The sequence below is a fragment of the Cygnus atratus genome, chromosome 12 (genome assembly GCF_013377495.2).
Source record: "Cygnus atratus isolate AKBS03 ecotype Queensland, Australia chromosome 12, CAtr_DNAZoo_HiC_assembly, whole genome shotgun sequence".
NCBI classification, from domain to species: Eukaryota; Metazoa; Chordata; class Aves; order Anseriformes; family Anatidae; genus Cygnus; species Cygnus atratus.
The window spans coordinates 1,800,193-1,817,088 of record NC_066373.1 but is presented as its reverse complement, the minus strand read 5'-3'; the positions used below and the strand labels follow the sequence as shown (position 1 = coordinate 1,817,088).

At 52.2% G+C, this 16,896-nt stretch overlaps 1 protein-coding gene across 11 annotated transcripts in view; it reads left to right on the top strand.

Moving 5' to 3' along the window:
• Positions 1-16,896, top strand: part of ZC3H18 (zinc finger CCCH-type containing 18) — a 44,011-nt gene that overhangs the window by 8,324 nt on the left and 18,791 nt on the right. For 4 of the 11 annotated variants that reach the window (XM_035566319.2, XM_035566321.2, XM_035566316.2 and 1 more), the window contains exons 3-9: positions 1,522-1,606; positions 4,428-4,576; positions 4,879-4,971; positions 5,567-5,724; positions 7,341-7,373; positions 8,946-9,072; positions 10,183-10,481. In XM_035566319.2, the coding sequence (XP_035422212.1) occupies positions 1,522-1,606; positions 4,428-4,576; positions 4,879-4,971; positions 5,567-5,724; positions 7,341-7,373; positions 8,946-9,072; positions 10,183-10,481 (944 nt within the window). The remainder of the gene's footprint in view (positions 1-1,521; positions 1,607-4,427; positions 4,577-4,878; positions 4,972-5,566; positions 5,725-7,340; positions 7,374-8,945; positions 9,073-10,182; positions 10,482-16,896) is intronic. The other 7 variants (XM_035566324.2, XM_035566320.2, XM_035566322.2 and 4 more) reach the window with 4 other exon arrangements.

Sequence of the window (16,896 nt, the reverse complement as noted above, 5' to 3'; positions counted from 1 at the left end):
GAGGGGGGGGGATATTAATACAAGTTTTAATGTGAATCCACGTGTCTTTAAGGTCGGTTCCTGCTCAGGAGAGCGCTCCTTGCCTTGCCCCAAAAGGGCTGCCCCACGAGAGGCTGTTAACCCCGCTCTCTGTACGCCCTTTAGAGACAAACGATGTTTTTTTCCCCGTTTCCAGCTGTGAAAGTGACCCAAGCGCACAACTTTCTTAATCTTCTCCTTGCCGCGGCGTCCTTCCGATGGCCGTGCGGTGGGAAGGCCTCCCCCGGTGGCTGGTCAGGTGTTTGATAGCTGGAAACCTCGGGGGGGGGGGGGGGTGAAAAAGGAGACCCCCGGCCCTTATTTCATGCTGCCTTTTAGGAGAAATCACCAATTTCCTTGGGGGTACGCCAGCCACCCCTGACAGCTCTCTGGTCACTTGGGCCTTTTGGCATTGTTGCCTCTTTTTATCCCTTTGGATTTTTCAGGTGTGGCCTCATGAAGGCAGCAAAGGCTTTTTTTTTTTTCCCCCTTTTTGTTTTTTTTTTTTTTTTTCCCGGAGAACAAAGGCGAAGGCTGGTGCTTTCCAGCTTCAGCTTCTTGCCCCTTGAGGAGCTCCGTGGCTGTTATTCCACGCTCATCCCCGGTGGTTCTTCGTCTCTGAAGAAACCTCCGGCTTCCAGAATTCGGTCCCGTGTTGCGCGTGGGGATGACGCCGAGTTTCGCTAGGGCCGATTTCGTAGCTGCGTGGAGCTGAGCAGGAGGGAGGGAGTCGAGCTGCTGCCACAGAGGGCTGGAAGAAATAGATCCCACTTCGTTCCTGACGAGCTTGGGGTGGGGATTGATGCTCAACATTGAAGCATTTTGTGTTTCACTGCCGTGACAGCAGAACTTAGCGTATAAGCGCATCGTGCCTGTATTATCCCGTTGCATTAAGTGCCTGTATGCAGGAATTCTGCTCTGTATTTTGAATCAATTAAGGAATCGGTTTGGGCTAAACAGCTACGCCCCGGCGCTGAGCAGGGCACGGAGCAGTTAAAAGGCTCAGAAGGGCAGCAGCGTCGCCCAGCTGAGCTGCTCTGGCTGTCGGCGTGCACGCTCCAAGCCTGCGGGAAGGAAAGGTAACGCAATTTAGCTCGTTTGTGTGAAGCTGCCCCTAACTGCCTTCCACGTGCCGTCGGCTGGAAGCGCCCCAGCCAGCCAGCCGTACTCAGCTGAAGGCTGCTAATATCTTAATCCACCACGCCGTTTTTGAGCCTCGAAGCACGTACTGGGGAAGATGGTGCTCCTTGGTCCCGTATGTGGCACCGAGATGTTCGTAACGCCTGCTGGTCGTGCAGTCAGCTTGGAAACACTGAGCTTGATCCGTTTTCCTGGTCGTAGCAGCGCGTTCGGGGTGTTTGTCCCAACCTTTTATTGAATTCCCACTGTGCTGCGCCTCGGGGTGCGTTTTCAGCGACGGGTGTTTGACCATATTGTGAAATGTCAAGTCACCGCGGAAGGTGCAGCGCGTGAAATGTCAGCCTGCCTGTCTGTCTGTTCCAGGATGACGACCTGGAAGAAGGCGAAGTTAAAGATCCCAGCGACAGAAAAGTGAGGCCGCGTCCCACCTGCCGGTTCTTCATGAAAGGTAACGACGCGCTGTAGCGGTGGAAGCAGGCCAGAGGTGCCGTAGGTTTTTTCATTTGGTTTTGCGGCTGCTAAGCTGCTGTCTCCACGATAATCTCTGCCCCAGGCATCCTCAGTATCACCGTTCCGTTCCTTGGTGGCCAGATGCCGAATTTACATAGAGCCAATATGCAAAAAATCCTCAGGCCCAGGTATGGTGAGCCCGGTAGAGGTAAATAAAGGAAACAGCGTGGAATAAAACTGCTCGGGCTGATTTAATAACCTGCTATTGCTTAAAGAGGTTCTGTGGTGTTATTCCCTGGAAAACCAAAAGGGCAAGCCTCGTTATTTCTTAGCAAGCGGACGCCTTGCCAAAATGTAACTGTTTTCTGCAATTCTAGCAGTCCAGCTTACTTCCCAGTTACTAAAAGGCATTTGCTGATTTTTCTTTTTTTTAATTGGAAATAGAAAATAGTTTCCCTGCGAGAAACAATGTGGCATCATGCTGGCTCCTGGTGAGCCCCTGCAGGTGTGCTTTGAAAAGCGTCTGTTGACCAGGTTCCTGCGTGGCCTGGGTAGCGGTGTCAGGTGTTGGCAACCCAAGCGTAGCTCCTTGCACAAGCAATCCAGAAACCCCAACGGGACGGCGTGTTTGAGGGATGCTGTTGGACCTGATGGGGATGCGTGCTGGTGGCCAGAACTTCCCATGGGCTGAGGAAATGGCCAGCTGGGGAGAACTTCTTCATGAAAACAAGATCTTTTTTTTTTCAAGCCAGAAGATCACACTGTGCTGTGTCAGGTACTACAGCTTCTGAAATAGGATTTGGATTGTCAGCCTCAGAAGAAATGGGGGCAGGAAGTCACATAACCTATTTCTTACTGCACGTGAGACTTAACTAAGGACTTGAGACTTTTAAACCTAACCAATTCTATTTCGTACTTTTTTTGATTCTTCCTAATGAGGCAATCCCTGAAGTTTGTGCGACTGTGACTGGATGCCTTGCAGTTCTCTAGCGCAGAGAGCAGGTTTTATAAAAGTTGTCTCATTTGAGCTGATTATAGCTCAGTTCTTCCTTCAGCTTCACCTCACTTGATGTTTACTCATTTACTTTGTTTTCTTTACAATCATCCTCGAACGGTTTATTGAAATCTGAAATTAAAAGAAGGGTGGAGAGCAGGGTGGAGCCTTCATTCCTTGCGTCAGTAGCGTGTGCAACGTAGGGAGCTGCTCAGGGGGTTTCCAGCGATGTGACCGTCAGATAGCACTCACCTGCCTTCCTGAATGTCTTCCGGCACTGAATTTTCTGCCTGTGCCGAGACACGAGCGTGATAGCACGATGAGGGAACAGGGAAGTCCCTCTGCGAGGAGAGCTGTTTGTTCCTCAATCCCCGGCGTGACACGCTGCACCGAGGTATTCGCCTGAGTCAAAGTTCAGGCTGTGGAATCTCCTGCCATGGGATTTCATTGAGCTGGCATCAGTTCAGATAACGTTGACACTCGCTTCTGCTTGCACCCTAAAGGCCTCAGTGCCACCAGGGAGCTCGGACGCTGTTCACGTGTGACCTCGAAGGAAGATTTTCATCCTTGCTGTGTCTGAGGAGCCCTCGCGTGGCCGCGTCTGTCCCGTGGCATGAGTGACCGGCTGGGAAGCCTTCCAGCGAGGCAGCTTGACGTGCAGCCACCCTGACACACGTAGCAGAGCCCCTTGCTTGTCAGGGCAGTCATTCCCCTTGACGCTTCAGTGAGAGGCGTTGGTGGAGGTGTCTTAACAGCCCCTGCGCTCAGACCTGTCCGTGGCAGGCGCTTGCTAGTCACTGAGGAAAGACGCGGCAGTCACTGAGCTCCCGTGCAAAGGGATTTGTGCTCTTATTGCATTTGGCAGCACAAAAGCAGCCGGTGTTCCGCCTCTGATTGAGAGCCCCAGCTCGTGGTCCGTCTGGGACTGCTGAGGAGCAGTTTCCAGGGGCCGCGCGCTCTTTACCCAGGTGCAGCGTGAATTTCTGACTTGCTGCCCTGCCAGCTGGGATCTGGGAGGTTCCTCCTTGGGCCATGGCAGCGTTAACTGCTCTGTTCCATCTGAAATCAATGTGTTAATGCCCGAGAGAGCAGGGAGTTAGCGATGACTTTGTGATGCAGTTGTGCGCTGTGAAATCTGCAGAACGTCTCTTGCTTGACGTTGAGTGAATTGCCAGAAGAAAAAACGGGGTTTGTTTCTAAGGCGAGCTGAATTAAAATCAGGAATTAGCTTTGTATCCTGCCGGGGCCCCCCGAGTGTTACCATGATGGTGACTGAAGCTAACGAGCAGAGCAGCTTCAGGTTTCTGTCTGCTGCCCTCCTTAGCAGCGTCTCCTTTCCTGCGTTGTGCTGGCAAGCACCAGCTGGAGAGAAAATCTTTGCTGTGCTTTGTGCCTCACCAGAGAGCTGTTTGTTTCGAACGCGCTGCGAGGTTTTCCTTGCTGTCAGGTTGGAGTCACTGTTTTCTGGAAAAGAGGAAGTTCTGACTTGAAGTGTTTGTCTTTAATATGACCTGAAGAGCTCACGGGCTTATTACTGCGTCTGCTTAACGGCGTGCGTGTGCATCCATCGCTCCCTGCTCCCTGCCGTAAAAAGGTTCTTGTGCATTCATCTATTTGCGACTGGATCTCTTGAATCTGCCCTCTCTGGGAGGGCGGGGGTGGCAAGAACATGCAAGTGGGTAACGCTCGACAAATTTGGAGAGAAGAGGGGTCAGGGATCTGAAGCGGCATTATGCCTTGGGTTCTAAGTGGTTGTGGGGCTGCAGAAACGCTTGCTGTAGTGGTCAGGCATACGGGGGTCTAACAGAACTGTGTATTTCCACAGGTCATTGCACGTGGGGCATGAACTGTCGATTTATACACCCTGGGGTGAATGACAAAGGAAACTACTCCCTGATCTCCAAGCCCGAGCCCTTCTCCCCAAACGGCGCACCACCTATCGGCCCTCACCCGCTGATGCCGGCCAACCCTTGGGTATGGACCCCTCTTGTGTGAATTCCGGGCTTCTGCACGTAGCTTTTGGCTCCTGAGGAGGAGGTGAAGGCTTTATTAGAGCTAGTACTTGAGCTAAGTTCAATACATCTGTTGGGTGTGTGATTTTTAAAAGGTAATCCTGAAGTCCCTAGTAGAGGGGAATAATTTTCCAAGAAGCTCCTAGCTGTTGTCCTACTGATGCATCTCCAAAGTATCTAGAGGTACTCGGGGGTAAGTGTTTAGAAAAATGTGTGTTTGCTTAGGGCTACTGTTGAATGTCTGTCGTCTTCCTCTTCTAACAGGGAGGGCCAGTCGTTGATGAAATCTTACCTCCACCCCCTCCGGATCCTCCAACAGAAAGTGCCTGGGAGAGAGGACTCCGGCATGCGAAAGAGGTAAACGGCAGCCTCGGGTGCGCTGACTTGCTCCAAAATCCACTGACCTGTTGCGCTGGGAGCGGACTGCTAGTAGAGCTCTCTTTCGGAGCACGTGGTGTCTTCCTCTTCTTAAGGAGCCTTCCTTTTGCCTTTTAACTTATTAACTGTGATAAACAGCAAGGAGCAGTTATTGTACAGAGCTGGCAGCCAGGTTTGGTTTTTTTGTTAGCATGAGCTAGGGAGAGCTCGTGGCCCGGGGTGGTTCAGGGTTGTTGAAGTCGAGCCCTCCGCAAAGCGAAACGCTTAGGCTGGTCCAGTTTCCCTTTCCTCAGTGCCTTTTTTTCTAGCACCTATAGGATCCGTGTGTCTGATCGTTACAGAAGGTGGGGTTTGCATGTTTGAAGCTCAGTGCCTGTCTGCTGCTGCTCTGAGCTGATGGAATAGCGAATTACGCTTTCTGCATCAAGAACGTTCCAATATCGTGCGCGTTCCTAGGACTTGGGCAGAAGAATTTGGAGCAGGCTTCTCCCAAGTGAAGGGTTTTTAATGCGTCCATTTCTGTGCCTCAGAAAACTCCTCTCTTACTAATTCTTTCATTTTTATGTTATGGCAGGTACTAAAAAAGGCAACCATGAGAAAAGAACAGGAGCCTGACTTTGAGGAGAAGAGATTCACTGTGACTATTGGAGAGGATGAGCGTGAATTTGACAAAGAAAACGAGTTTTTCCGTGACTGGAATTACCGCATCACCAGGGATGTCAGAGATCCAGCGTAAGAGGCAGTTTTGTTCTTGCTACATGGGATAACGGGTGGGATGTGCAGTGCAGTGTGGCAGTCCTCAGGTTACTTGATCCTTTAAATCAGAGGAACACCCATCTCAGAAAGTGGAAACAACACCTGTTAAGCAGTCTGCACACGGTGACAAACTGGGGCTGCCTCCACTCACACCAGTTAAACACTCTCTTCCCTTTGCAGTCTTCTTTACACCTTTCTACCTTTAATATCATTGGCATAGTGGTCGCTCGAGGACGCTATTTGTATAGTGCCTACCTCACACCAGCGCCTTCTCCCGGCTTTTTTTTCCTCTTCGTGCTTTTATTCCAATCCCTGAGAATTTTTAAATGCTGAAGCTGGGGTTGCAAAGTTGCTCAGTGCCCAAGAGCCTCAGGGCAGTAGGGGCGCTGTCGCAGCTAGCTGAGTGTTTATTTGCAAGGGTGTTGGCACAGCAGGTGGTCTTAACAAACACCCCGACCAGGCCCAGATAAACTGTTCGGTAAGACACCGGTCAGAAAGCAAAGCTGTTAGCTGCCAGCGCATCGCCTGGGCAAAACCAAGCGTCCTAAACTTAAGTTGTAGGGGGAAGGAGATGAAATGGTGGAGACCTCAGCCACCCTCCCGTCATGATTGAGAGCGGGCAGGTGGCCTGAAACGGGAGCAAGGAGGCATCAGGCAGCTCTGGGAGATTGACGTGGTAGTTCTCAAGCCAAGAAGTGGGATGGAAAAGAGAGGCTTGCGTTCTGCAGGAATTTAGGTGAATGCACATTTCTCTCTTGCTCACACATCCTCCGTTCTTCCTGCACGTACAGATTTGGGCAATATTTCCACTCACAGCAAAGTGTCTGCAAGGCTTGGCTCCGTCTTTTTGAGTGAAAGAATTGAGGGGGGGGGGGGGGAAAATCTGCAAAAGAGCAGGTTAAGCTTTTGTTCAGTGGGCTTTGATTTGCTCTCAAGTGCAATTCCGCTCCCAGCTTTAAAAAAGAAGCAGCCTCCTCACTTCTGCAGGCTGTAACAAAGCAGTTGCCCCATACTGATGTTCTTTACCTGCGTGGAAATCACTCTGCCTTGTTCTTCTGTTCCTCTGAGAAGGCTTTCAGTTGTACCTGGGGCTTTATTATCACCAGTGCTCTTGTGGATTAACTGTTTTATCTGTTTTATAACTGTGTGTGGAAACCAGCATCTTCAGTCAGTGTTCTGGTTGTTTTATGCCACTGCCTCACTGATGTAACGATTTGCTGTGTTGGGTCAGGGCTTTGTTTTTTCGTACAGTCGAGAAAAAAGTGTTATACCGCATGTAGCCAGCGTTAAATAGAAGTAAGCAAACAAATGGAATTTCTGAAAATTAAGGAATCTTTATGCGTAAGCAGGCTGTGGCGTTAAAATATATTAATTGTGTGTAGAGGCAAAAGTTTTTAAGTTGTTTCCGCTGCATACTGTAGAAAAAAAGTGATTTTTCTCACACGCACATTGTGCGTGGGTTGACACCTTGCAGCAAACTAAGCGCTGGCGCTTCAGCTGGAATGTTACTAAATGCTTTCAGGACTGTCTTGTGACCTGTGCAGATGTCTGAATAGTTCATAAATCCCTTTTTCTTTTTTGAAAAACTATAGGGAGGTGGACATCAAAGAAAACATTAACTATGGGTAAGCAGGTCTTTGATTCCGGTACTGCTGCAACTGTAAGAAAGCGTTCCCTTTCCTTTCTCCATTGCACCTCTTAAAACTTCCTAGGCCACAGACAGCTGCCCCATCAGGTGTGGCTGGCAGTGTATTGCCCGGACGGATGTATTTGATTTGGGGCTGATACCAATTATTCAGCTGAGGATTTAAGCACTGAATTTTCAGTAACTGTCGCAAAGCACAGCAGGGGCGCTCGTTTAAATGAACAAAAAGTCCCCAAATGTCAGAGGAAGGGAATAATAGGGCGATTTGGATTTGAGCTGGGTTGAAAAGGAAAAGCTTCCTTTTTGGTGTAGCTAGAGACTTTTCTTTTCGGACACCTGATGTCGCTGAATCTGTATTGCTGCGTGGGTGGCATCAGGGGTTTGTTGCTGAATTAGGCGTTTGTATTCGCAGTTCCTGACGTGCCTCCCCTTGGCTTATCATTTCAGACAGAAAAGTAGAAATCTTAAGCCATGTAAAAGCGTTGAAAGGAATATCGGTAGCCGCTTGACTTGCTGGGCAGCTCTCCCATCTCGGCCTCGTTTGGACTATTTGGCACCTAGGATGCAAGAGTGGGCCGTTTATTTCCCATGCTCACGAGTCAGAGTCTCATTACAGATAATCTGCAAGTTAGGAGCGCTCACTTTATAATCTCAGCTCTGCCCCTGCCTCCTCTGTGGCCCTGGAAGTTTCTTGTTCCCTGTACCCACCTCCCCGTCTTTACAGCAGATCTGATATTTTCACTCCAGGTGGCTGGCAGGGATTGCGTATTGTCGGGTACGTGAATTAAGAACCTCAAATGACCTTAACAGAAATGGTTAAATGGAGGACACGTTGCACATTTAGGGGGTGGGTCTTAGATCGTGTTCCTCCCCAAAAGGGATTAGGGTTTTTGCAGTTAGGGCGTGTCGCGTGCTTGCCGGTTCGTGTGCATGCTGGGGGCCGGAGCCTGTTTTCCACTGGAGAATATCGGCTGCAGGTACCTTCGGTGCATGGAGCAACCTCGGGTTTGGGGCCGAGCATTGCTGGCCTGCCCCCAAAGCCCAGCTTCTTGCACCAGAAGGCTCAGCAGCACCTTGTTTCCTTTCCGGTCAGCGCTGGGACGTGCCCCTCACCTCCGGTGGCAGAGGAGCAGGAGCTGACGGTGTTCTGCTCCTGGTGTTCCCGTGTGAGGGTTCCTGAGGTCGCTTTGTGCGCGAGGACACAAAATGCAGCTCTAAATCAATGGGGCAAAACGTGTTCCGTTACGTTGGAAGCAGCTGTAAAAAAGCAATCGATGTTCCTGCGTTTTTACCACATTGATTTGAAGGCTGGGTTTGGCTAGCGGTGTCCTTTTTGTGTTTATCAAGAAAGCTTTGTGATTTTTCTCTGATAAGTTTCGTTTAAAAAAGACCATTTCTGTCCGTTTGGGCTGTGTAGGAAACGCACCGCTTTCCGTGGTCCTATTCCACTGAACATGGGCTTTCCTGTCAGTGCAGTGACCTAGAACATGTAGCATTTGTGTGCTGACGAGGCGATATTTCCCTTTCTAACCTTCCCTCTTTTTCCTTGTAGGCTTGACCCCTATGCAGATCCCTATTATGACTATGAAATAGAACGGTTCTGGCGTGGTGGGCAGTATGAGAATTTCAGGGTTCAGTACACAGACCCAGACCCGTACCGTAACTACAGAGTAAGTAAGGTAATAACACCCCTTCCGCGCTTTCCTTTTCAACTTTCTTCCAGGTACTCACGGTGCTCGTCCCGTTTCCAGTGCAGCTCACTAGGATTTTTCTCGTACGTTCACGATCCTAAATCCTACAGGTAGCTAAACCTCGAGTTACTGGATGACTGTGCAGAGCACGCTCTGGGTGCGTGGGCTGGCAGGTCGCTGGCACTGCTGCCCGTAGCTCTTCGTGCTCTCCTCACCGAGGAGGTGCCTCTTCACGTGCCCCGGCTGCTGCTCTGAACGCGAGGCGGTTGTGCAGCCTTCCTTGGAAATTTTGGGGAGGGCGGGAGCCTCCAGGAAATGATCGGACCGGAGAACGGGTTGCTTGCTAGTTCCTAGGAAAGGATTAGACGTGGACAGGCGGAGGCTCCTGCGCATCTGCCCGCTGCCGGTGGAGTTGCTCGTTAGTTGCTCTGAGTCAGACGAGGAAAGCACCCGGCCTCCTTCTGAAATCCCAGGTGCAGCCTGTTGGTGTGGCACTGCTGTAAGGTGCGGGGCTCCGTGGAAACAGGGCTGGGAACCCTTCCCCTCCGCTTCCTTTTATCCTCGTGCAAACTGTTGTGCCTTGAGAGCAGTGTCAGAAAGAACAAATCCTGCCCGTTGGCAAGCTCTTCGGTAGCGCTCATCGTGTCCCTAAAAAGGTGACTTTCCTTGTGCTGTAAGGCTTCGCTGTTTTCAGAAGCAGTGCAGAATCCGAAGCCTGTCCTGACTGTTGCTGTATGTGATGCACTGTCAATTATTTTCAGTGTGTGTTTGTAAAGTTAATTAGCTGGTCATAAACATGATGAACACTGCGAGTAAATACTTGTCAACATCAGTACGTTCCTTTAATGGGCATAATAAGCAGAACTAGTCTTGTTGCCTTCAAAAATTATAACCATGGTGAATGGGATGTGGTGCTTTGATCCTCCCCAGCTTCTCTCTGCTCAGGAAGCAGCGATGGAACGGACTCCAGGTTTATCTCGATGCTTTGCCCTAACGCAGGAGGGCATATGGGATTGCTTTTAGTCTGAGACTTTGAAACCTTGCCCTTTTAGATGTTACCACAACGTTGCAACGATTTCTCCTTTTCTCTTTTTAAAGGAACGAGAGCGAGAACGGGAAAGGGAAAGAGAAAACAGACAACGCGAGAGGGAACGAGAAAGGGAGAGGGAACGGGAGCGGGAGCGGCGCCAGAGGGAGAGAGAACGGGAACGGGAGCGGGAGCGCGACAAGGAGCGCCAGCGGAGGAAAGAAGAGTGGGAACGCGAGAGGGAACGAGTGAAGAGAGATGAAAAAGACAGGCAGCACAGGGACCGGGACAGAGACCGAGACCGGGACAGAGACAGGGAGCGTGAAAAGGAGAAAGACAAACCAAAGCCCCGGTCTCCGCTGCTACCGAGGTAAGTGCTGGCTTGAGTTCAGACTTGGTTTTAGTTGATGTTGATCGAGCTGCGGATCGTGACCCAGGTTCGTGCACGCCACTGGGGAAGTCCCCAGTTATTTGCGGCTCTTCGGTCAAGCTGTAGTTTCGAGAGCAAGGCGATGCTTTACGTGAGCCCTGCTGGCCACTAAGTGGAGCTAAAACCTCAGATAAGAAGCAGGGAGCGTAACCTGGCGCTGAAAGGGCCGTGTTGGTCCTGTGGCCCCGAGGTACGGAGATGTTCAGCGTGACCCTGGTCCCCTGGGGCTAGGGCATCGTGGAAGGCTGGCCGAGGCCCCGGCTGGGAGTCCTGCCGATGGTGGTGACTCTTTGCAGCCTTGACAAATGCCCTTTGACAAGAATCAGGGCTGGTTTGGGAGTTTGTGGATAACAAAAGTATCTGGAGTTCATTGAATAAAACTCCTAAATGGGACTAGAAGAGGTAAACGGATTTTGTCTTGAAACCAGTTCCTGCTGGGTGTTAGGATGGAATTGGAGTATGGAGTTAGGTTTCTTGCTTCTGACTGCCTCAATTTGTTCAGTCTGTCTGAAAATTCTTGTTCTGGCCTGTGTGAAAGAGAAAATTGAACCAGATGGACTAAAAGCCTAGAAATTTCAAAAACAAATCATGTTTTCTTTCTTTGTCGGTTCTTTCAGTACAGTGACTTAATGTACTGTGCGTGAGGCGTATTTGTAAAGCATCGTGTAAATACCAGAGCTGAATATGGAACTTGTCTTATGGGAAGCCCTGATGTTGGGCACCTTTTGATTCAGAATCAGGGAAAAGTATCGCATTTCCTGCTAAAACACATCTTCGGGAAAGCTGACCGGCAGCATCAGTACCTTGGAAATCAAAAGCAGACAGAGCCTTCCGATGGTGTGCGCAAGTGTGTGTGTTGGGGTGAGGAGGTGTAGGGAAGGCGTGTTTCCCGGGACTCTGGAGCTTTTCCTTCTGGATGATGCCTTTTTGTTTTCCTTCTGGGTGATGTGGTTTGTTTCCTGGGACTTGGAGGAGAGTGGGAAATGGGAGCGTGGCGAAGAGCCTGCTTTAACGAAGAGCAGGGCTCGGAAGGCCTGGAACGAGATGCCACGTGGCACTGCGTGGTTTCGCGTGGGAAAAGGGATTGGTCTCGGATCTGACACAGGGTTTTTGTTCCCATCCCTACATGGGAAAAGCGATGGTTGATGGTGACCCTTTTTTCCAAGAGGAAGTCGCGGTTTCAGAACGCTTTGACTGTGTCTTGTGAGCGCTTCGATGCAGTAACAGTGGCAGAATGGTTACAGTAATACGGGGAACTACATTTAATTACCCTCTTCACTTACAGCCATAATTTGTGCGCTTTAATTACACATTTACTGTGGGTTTATCCTCTCATCGGGTCAGCGATGGAAGAGATTTCGCTGCCCAGGCCCACATGGTGATGATGGGGAAGGCGACGTCAGCTGGCTGGCAGCGCGGGGCGTTAGTCACGAGCAGTCACCGTGCCCGGGATCGCTGCACGCGAGGCTGGGGCTGCTCCTTCCCCTGACACCTGGGTCACGGGGAGGGCTGCGGGGAAGAACTCGTGCCTCTTGTGTCTCCAGAACAGCCTTCTCGAGACAAGTCTTGGTAAATCAACAAGTCCTCGGTACGCCTCTTTGCTTTTTGAGTCGTTAACTCTGCTGGTCTTCCCAGAAGCGGAGCGTCGAGAACCTGCTGCTGGAAGTGTCCTCAGCCCTGTGCTGTAAGGCTGGAGCAGGTGCCTGTAGGGCCAGGCAGAGAGCCAGGAGGGAGGCAGAGCACGCAGGACTCTCTTTTGGCTTCCTTGGTGCCACTGAAGAAGCTGGCAGCGAGAAGCCCTGGTGTTTCTGGATGCTGAATAAGGAGCTGATAATTCAGCTGATTTTTTCCCTTGGCGAAGACATCCCCTCATCCTGCACTTCGTGTTTCCCTATTCCCCCAAAGCCTTTTACCACAGCTACAGGGTAAGTGCTCCCTGGGCAGCGTGCTTTTGTCCCACACGACCTTTCTGACGGGCCGCAGACCTCCCCGTGCTCGGGGTGCTGGAGCGCCCTCACCTTTCCTCCAGCCGCCTTCCTGCCGGGCTGGCTGCAGAGCTTCGCTTTTGGCACCTGGGCACCCAGCAGCTCCCGAGTTTGCTTAGTGCGTAAAACGTTTGCAATTGTTTTCGCGTTTCCCAGGTAGCAGGATGCACCGCGGTGGCACAACGCTCACCTGCAGCTCTATTCATAGCCTCCGTGCTTTCCCCAGTTGCCGCATCCCGATTTTTGGCAGGTTCAGCCCCCGAGGTGCCCCCGTCAGGGTGCCAGGGGCTGGCACACACCAGCGCCCTTCGCGTTCCTCCGACTGCTTCCTGTCCTGCTCGTGTCCTGCTGAGGAGCCTGGAGCACTGCCCCACGGGGTTGTGCAACCGGGAGGCATCACGGAGCGATGCCAGGCTGAGCGTGGCCCTAATCACGGCCCTAATCACCGGTCTGTCCGCGTAGGAGCTCGCCCTCGTAGAGGCTGCAGGAAGGAGCAAACAGCGACATGCACAGCGTGGAGTCGAAGGGGATGAAAGAAAACTCGAAGAGCAAATAGCCGGGGACGTGAAAGCAAATTCCCTTTCAGCTGCATTGGAGGCCGGAAACTTTCCTCTGGTCTCTAAACAGCAGCAGAGTTGAGGCTAAGAACAGCAGAGAGGACAGGACGTCTTGCATGGCCGTTTGCTTCAGGTGGGGAGGATTAGAATTTAACGGCACACACCCACTGTAAACCCCAACAAATGGCAAATGGTTTTTCATTCGGTCCTTTAAGAGAAGAGGCTGCAGATCTGGGGCTTTGAGTGGGATTGCCGCTCAAGGATCGGGCTTTGGCGCAAGGAGCACGCAATCGCTGCTTTACGCTTCGTTGTTTGTGTGTGTTGTTTTGTTTTTTTCCCAAGCTTAAGACGAGCGCTCCATGAAGTTTATAACCTGAGATTGCAGCGCTAATAAAATCGTTCCTCCCCCTCCTCCTCCTCCTCCTCCTCCTCCTCCCTCCCGAGGCATCGAACACTTAGACAAGCCGGGACACCTTGTGATCGGCGCGAGGGATAAGGCGGCTGTCTGGCCCCGCGCTCCCCATCCCCAGAACGAGTTCTGATGCCCCGGGCTGTGACTGATTTTGCTGAGTGCAAAACTTCTGCTCTGCATCTTTATCTTGCCGCTGTCGTTCGCTGTTGTGCAAAGCGTTTCGGCGGGGCGGGGGGTAGAGAGCTGGCACGGAGCGCGTTGGTGGAGGGGACTCGGAGCGGTACGGGATGTCCTGACCTGAGCGCTGGATGCGGCCGGGGAGCTTCTGGCTTGGGGCTGTGACCCTGCACGCAGAAATAGCAGCTTGCTTTAATCCTCCTGTTGCCGCACAGGTCTTTATCCCGTCATCATCCGAGTGGATCTGAGCGTTCCAGCAGGGCATGAAGCAACGCGCTCGGTGTCGTCTGACTTGGGTTTGTTGCCAAAGCACCGAGGGGCACTGAGGATTCGGACCCGCCGGCCGGGGCAGCAGGATCGTGCCCTGCTGCGGGTGGCACGAGGTCGTTGTCGACCAAGCGAAGGGAGAGGAGACCAGCCGGTGCTCTGGGGCAGTGAGGCAGGTCTCGGTTTCTTCCTCCCCTCTGAGAAGCACTGGGTTTTCTGTGCTTGGGGTGCTGTGGGCTGGGCTTAAAAGCGGCCTGGCCAAGTGCACCCTCGTTTGAGTTAAGGTGAGAACTTGGCGATGTCCAGCTCTTGAGGAGGTTTGTCCTACAGCCTGGCCTGAAAGCCATCTCCAGGTGGGCTAGCTCGGGCTGGGCGCGTGATATGGGGTCCAAAATCTGCCGTGTGCCAGTGCCAGGTAGGGTGAGGGGGAGGCGGTTGCGCTCAGAGACATCCCGGGGGGCGGACAGGAGGTGAGGGGAGCTGCAAAGCTGCCGGGCGGGAGCAGCGTCCCGCTGGGAGCACGTCCTGCTGAGCCCTCCTGTACTCACCGGGAGTCCTTCGGGAGGAAGTCGTCCTCAGCTGGGTTAGAGGCTGTCGATGGAGTGCACTTAGGCAGCTATTAAAAAAATAAAAATAACACTTGCGAGCAGGGACGCTGTCAAATTAAAAGCAATGTCAGAAAGGGCAGCTCTTTGGGAGCAAATCACGAGTCCTTCAGAAAACCCTTCCAGCAAGGAGCGTTGTGCTTCTGCCCAGCTTCTCCCGAGGTGGAAGTAGCCCCTGAGATGCCATAAAATGCTGCAGCCCCTGCCACAAAAGGGCTGCGGTCCCTTTTCAGAGAGCTCTTAGGTTTCTTGTTCAAGCTAGTTCACGTTGCCTTTGTAATAGGCCGTTATTAGTCCCCGGGGTGAGCGCGTTAATGAACAGGATAACCCGGAATCTAAAATCAATGAGTGCAGGTTACCCAGGGCTTGCAAGTTAGAAAGTGTTAGAATGAGGCTGATTAGATAAAGGAGTGGCAAAAGTAAGGGAATGCAAATGGAGTGATTCATGAGCGTGTGTGAGAGAGAGGAGAGAGATTGCGAACCGACTGAACTCGTTTTAGGGACGAATTTGTAGTTCTGGGCGTTCCGGGGTCGTCGTCATCTATCCCGATAGCTTCTGGGGGTCTCCCCATGGCACCAGAGCCACTGGATCTGCTCTTTGGGCTCTGTTGGCAGAGACTTTGGACTAATCCGCTGTTGTTCAAGTAGGTGCAGGTCTCTAGAGGGCTTAATCACAGTATCTTCTCTGAGTGTATATGGTGGGGGTCGGCTGGTGGATTTGGTCCTTAGTTTTTCCGGTAGAAATGTTGGCTCGTTGCTTGTTAACTCCTTCATTCGCTCGTGGTTGTTGCCCTGCCACAGGAGGAGGAGCAGACTGCACAGATGTGTGCTCTGCCCGGTTTCAGGTCAGGCATCCTCTCTCTCTGGATCCCTGGATCTCTCCGAATAAGTCCTAAAATCCCCGAGAAGTTACCGAAGGGAAAAGGTGGCGTTTGTCAGCAGGCACAGATGTGCTGTCCAGGCCTCTGGGCGGCTTCTTGGGATGCAGCAAAGTAAGAGAACAAAGCGAGCGGCCCCAGGCCGTTGGGTTTCCCAGGCTGGAGGGAGGTTTGTCCTCTCCAGCGGGACCTGGGCTCCTGCTGCTCTGCACGCTGCAGCCCTGCGGTGCCTTCCTCGGCGCTGCGATGCTCGGAAGGCTTTCCCTCCTCCTCCTCCTCGCTTACAGGACGTGTCCGTGCTTCTGCGTGTGCTCCTTGGGATCTGCAGCCCCTGCGAGGTAATGCTGCGGAGGTAGGGATTGCAATAACTTGTTTACATCCCCATTTTCTGCGGCGCAGCCTCCAGCCCGAGCGATGGAGCCTGGTTAGACAGCTCGGCTTTGATTTGTTCTCCCGGCTCGTTTGGGAAGCCGGCGATAAGAAAAATGGCCCTGCAAACCAAAGCAGCAAAGCTCGTCGAAGTTCTCCGTGGAGCGTTGCTGTCGCCTGGAGTTTTCGTTCGTCTTCGCGGTTCTTGAGGTTGTGCCACAGTAGAAGGAGAAGGGTTTCGTAACCCTAGATCGAGATGAAGAAGGGCATCGAGTGACTCAGATGTGGATCTCAAGGAATGTGTTTTTCGTTGGCATTTTGGGGTTGGAGCTGCCGGAGAGATCCCACACGCTGGATTTTATTAAAGCAGACGGGAGAATCGCTGCATGCGGGCACCTCCGCTGGGAGAAGGCTCTCGAGGCGTCAAATGCTCAGCCCTCGGGGCAGATCGCATCCCGGATAGGTTTATCTGCCCGCTGTGATGATTTCATACTCCAGATTGTATCTCCACTATTTAATTTCAAAGCCTCTCCCCAGCAGGCTTTGAAGAAATCTTTTTTTTTCTTTCTGATTTTTTTTTTAAGCAACTGATAACCCTGCTCGAGATGGAAACATCTCGAGAAGCAAAACCTTTGCTAACACCTCCCCAGGATGAGTGGCCGTGCTGTAAGCATTAGCACCGGATTCGGGGGTCAGGATTTCCTGCTGTAGGTGGCTCTGGGGGTTGTTGTATTTCTCCGGACACAGGGCGCTGGGGATGAGTGACTTTATTGTGCTGAGATGGAAAATCTGCCCGCGTGCACGTGCTCCGCTGGAGTTTATTCTGCAGAAATCACAGAGCCTTTACCGGCTGCCTCGGCACGTGCCTCCAAACGTTCCTCGAGTTCACTTCCTCTGGAAAATTCCACCGGCACCGAAGGAAGGCTTGCGCCGGTGACACAGCCCTCGCTTCCCCGCGGGAGACGAAAGGGCTTGCGAGCACGGCCGGACTTTCCTCTCTGAGCAAATCGAGCCGTAGCTGCCGGCCAAAACAGCAGCCCCGGAGCCAGGCCGACGTCAGCGATAAGGTTTGCGTTACCCGGGGTGGCGGCGTCACCCCGGGCGG